Source organism: Arachis hypogaea, chromosome 10 (assembly GCF_003086295.3).
Source record: "Arachis hypogaea cultivar Tifrunner chromosome 10, arahy.Tifrunner.gnm2.J5K5, whole genome shotgun sequence".
NCBI classification, from domain to species: Eukaryota; Viridiplantae; Streptophyta; class Magnoliopsida; order Fabales; family Fabaceae; genus Arachis; species Arachis hypogaea.
Window position 1 is genome coordinate 110,034,067 of NC_092045.1, and position 4,045 is coordinate 110,038,111.

Consider the following 4,045-nt stretch of genomic DNA (forward strand, 5'->3'; position numbering starts at 1 on the left):
GCCTAAGAGTGGAAAAAGGCAGAGAGATACACGTGAGTGAAAAGTCTAGAGTTATTTCAGATTTCTTTAGGTAAGTTTGTGTCTTGTATCTTGTACATGTGAGGTATCCCTTTCTTAGTTGGGTTAGTACTAAGAGTGAAGAATTAGTTATTAGCATAGCTAATGTCAAGTTAGGTTAGAACTTGAGTGTGAAAGGATTGTGTCAATCTTGTGGAATTGGTGTATGTAATACTTTAACTATAGTGAAAATTCCACCACTGTTGTGGTGGAGACTGGACGTAAGTTGTATAGCACAAGGCAATCAAACCAGGATACATGATGGTGTAAGCTTTTCTCCTCTATGCTTTGTTCTGTTTTCTGATATTCATGAGACAAAAATAAATTGTCTCATAAATTTTCGCTGCTGAGTTCAAACGGAACAAGAATTAAAAGTTTGATTTAAATGGTTATTTTAGTAACATAAAAGATAGACATAGATTTAACCCCCTTCTCTAAACCTGCTACAACCTTCAGCCTTCTTTGTTTATAATATATAATAATTATTACAACTCAATACCAAAACGGTGGAGTAATAATAATAAGCAAACCAAACTTAGAAAACATCACAGGCTCTTTTCAATTATTATTCATCTGAGCAAATCTAAACCTTTATTCTTTCAACCACTTGATGAACTTGTCTAAATTCTCACAAGACCTTCCTCCATCTTTTATATTGTTCAACATCTTTTCCTTTAACACATGAGCATTTGATCTTATGTTCTCATCGCTAAGCACTTTATCCACTTTCACTTTTATCTCTTCACGCGAGATCAATCCATTTTCATCTAAATCAAATCCTAATCCAACCTTCAACTCATCACAAATATATGTTTTATTAAAGAATTGGTCACCAAAACATGGCCAACACAAGAAGGGAACTCCATTGGACAAACCTTCTATAGTCGAATTCCAACCGCAATGGCTAACAAAACAAGCTATGGCAGGGTGACTTAACACTTTTTGTTGAGGAGCCCATTCAACTATCTTACCTTGATTCCCCTTAAATTCATGGGGGTTGCAATTGGAATCTTGACGCACAACCCAAAGAAATGGTCTATTAGTGAGTTCAAGTCCAAGAACGAGTTCTGTGAATTGTTTTTTATCAAAATGAGTGAGACTTCCGAAAGCAAGATATATGACAGAAGCATGAGGTTGTTGATCAAGCCAATTTATACAAGACAGATCTTCTTCCCAGAATTGTCCCAAAAATCTTTCAGTTACACCTTGATTGTCATCATATCTTCTCAATAATGGACCAATTGGCAATAACTTTGGTACATAAGATAATGCTTGTGGTTCAAGATCGGGTGTGGAGTTACAAAGCCACCACTCTGTCAATTCCAGAGTTTGCATGCCATGAACAATATTGTTGAATATCACATTCCCAAACACGGAGTCAACCCCTTTTGCCCACCATATGGATCCTGTGTCCATGTGTGGAAAACTTGGTGATAATTGAAACGTTTTTTGAGTGTTGGGCAACCCTGCAGTTTCAAAACAGTGTTGATTATGATCACGATGTGACGTGCATTGCCTCAATGAATTGCAGCAGAATTTACAACAACAATTGTAATAACAATATACACTCACGTTGTAATTACAAAGAATTTTACAAAATTATCCACTCCAATTTATGCTTTTAACTATCAACATGATCATGAAAAATACAACAACAAATAAGTCTCAGAAATATTTTAACAATTTTACACATACATCCAATCACATAATATCATGTCAGGAGAAAAATAATTATTTTTTACATAGATCATATTAATGATCATTCAAAAAAAAATTAATGTAACTAGAAAATTGTTTAAAGTATTTTATATTCGTAGTACATCAAATTTAATAATTGAAAAAAATATATTTCACTAAATATTTAAAAGATGTATACAAAAATAAAAAAATTAGATAATTAGACATTTTTTATTTCTTAAAAAGTTTTTGTCGCTCAAAAGAAGAAAATATCTCCTTGGTATAGCAGATTCATTTTTAGAGATTGATTATCATTATATAATTGACAACCTCTTAAGGATGAACTCAAATTTACAAGAACTTACTTATTAAACAATCTTATTTTCGTCTTTTCTATTCTATCTTTTTGTAATTGAAAAAAATTGATTTATTCTTGAGCAAAGAATCATAGAAAGAACCAAGAGTGATACAAGAAAGATATTTTTGGAAAAAGTCATAATATTCATTATCTTTATAATGAAATTTTCGGTTATTTGAATTAGGATTAGTTTCCTTTTTTAAACTGGGTTAGCATTTAGAAGTTGCTAAAGTTGGTTTGAGTTTAGAGGTATTTCAGAGGTGTGAGTTCGGAAGAGTTCATACAGTTTCTCCTTTTTAAGTTGAGTAAGCACTTATCTCTTTTTCAATATTTATTTCCTATCTATTAATATGATTTAAAATTGTCACAAACTCAAAATATTAAGGTGATTTTTATCTTAGCTACTGTAATCTCATAAATCGATGGAATTAACATGTTAGAAGCAGTGGTAAAACTTCTAACAATTTAACAAAAACTTCTAATTAACATGTTTGAAATGTGATATTGTTACCATTAGAGTCTATGATCCCATCATCAATAAGCTTTGGTATGCTACACTGCAAGGCTAACATTGCTGCTGATGATGGATAGAACACAACTCCTTTGATTCCAATCTTGCTTGCAATTTTCAACGCCCCTGCCATAGCTGAATCAGCAACTATGCAACTTACTGTGATACCATCTTTCAATCTAAGATCTTCAATTAGCTTCTCAAGAATAGCAGGCATGTTCTTCATTATAGAATCAGATACTTGGCTCAAATTATTTCTGTCTGCATCAGGTCCTAATCCATCCGGGATTGACACCAACTTTATCCGAGATTGTCGGTTAACGCCGCCTTCTTGATTCCCCAGGGAACTCAGCACTTTCTTATGGATGAATTCAGCGTTGACAAAGACGATATTACAACCATTTTCAGCCAATCTTCGAGACAAGATCATCATTGGATTGACATGTCCTTGAGCAGGGAATGGTAAAATTAGCACAGTTGGAACACTCATGTTGTCCTATGATTTGATCTATATATGTGTTACAGTTTCTGATGCTTTTCCAAGTACATACATATATTTGGTAACCGCGTTGGCGCATGTTTATCTACCTACTAAGATAGTATAAGTATATATTGAAATAAAAATATTTACAAGTTTGAATGTTTATTACAATCTCGCAATCAATGAATGCCGATATAAAATTATAAATTGACAAGGAGACTTTTCAGTAATAAAGTATCATATCAAATAAAAAAATTTATTTTCGATCTCTACTAATAGTGGAAAAGAAAATTTCTATAAGGTAGGTTTTTCAAAAATTTTACAGAAGACTTGCAATCTTTGGTGAAAATTAAGTAGTGGATAGAAACTCTTAAGTGTTGGGTGTGTGAGTGTGTAGTGTGAGTGAATTTGTGATGTAATGTTTAAAATTAAAAGCTGTCCAATCTATCTGAACGAAACAAAAAAAAAAAGAAATACAAATACTTATTCGATTATCTCCTAATGGTACATATTTCAAAAAATATTGTATACTTCTAATGTAACTAACTTCAATCCTGACTCTGCATCCATATGTCCATATATGTCCATCTTTACATTTATCTTCTCATGCTTCTCATGATTTGTCTAAGTCAAATAGGAATCAACTTGTTCAACGAGCTTCAGAAATAATACATCAATTGGCCTCTGGCCAGACACCTAATTCAGGCCTTGATTTTAGGGATGGCAATACCACCCGAACCCGCGGTATCTACCTTGTTTTTTAGCGGAATGGGATCGGGTTTAGGTAATACCCGCCCTTATTCGCTCTTATATATATATATATAATTTTAATATATAATATGTATAATATATGTAAAATAATTAATAAATAATTAATAATATTATATCATATTTAAATTTTTACTTTAATTTATGTTATGTATGTGATGATAATTATATAAATTTTAAAATTTTAATATAA

The 4,045-nt window shown here is 31.9% G+C and overlaps 1 protein-coding gene across 1 annotated transcript; it reads right to left on the reverse strand.

Annotated features, from left to right (window-relative positions):
- Nucleotides 1-615: 615 nt before the first annotated feature.
- LOC112718359 (UDP-glycosyltransferase 83A1-like) lies at nucleotides 616-3,130 on the reverse strand. The gene is made up of 2 exons (XM_025770135.3): nucleotides 2,582-3,130; nucleotides 616-1,510 (listed from the first exon to the last, which is right to left on the reverse strand). The coding sequence occupies exons 1-2, from the start codon at nucleotides 3,091-3,093 to the stop codon at nucleotides 649-651; spliced, it is 1,374 nt and encodes a 457-aa protein (XP_025625920.1). The 5' UTR covers nucleotides 3,094-3,130; the 3' UTR covers nucleotides 616-648.
- Between the last annotated feature and the right edge of the window lie 915 nt (nucleotides 3,131-4,045).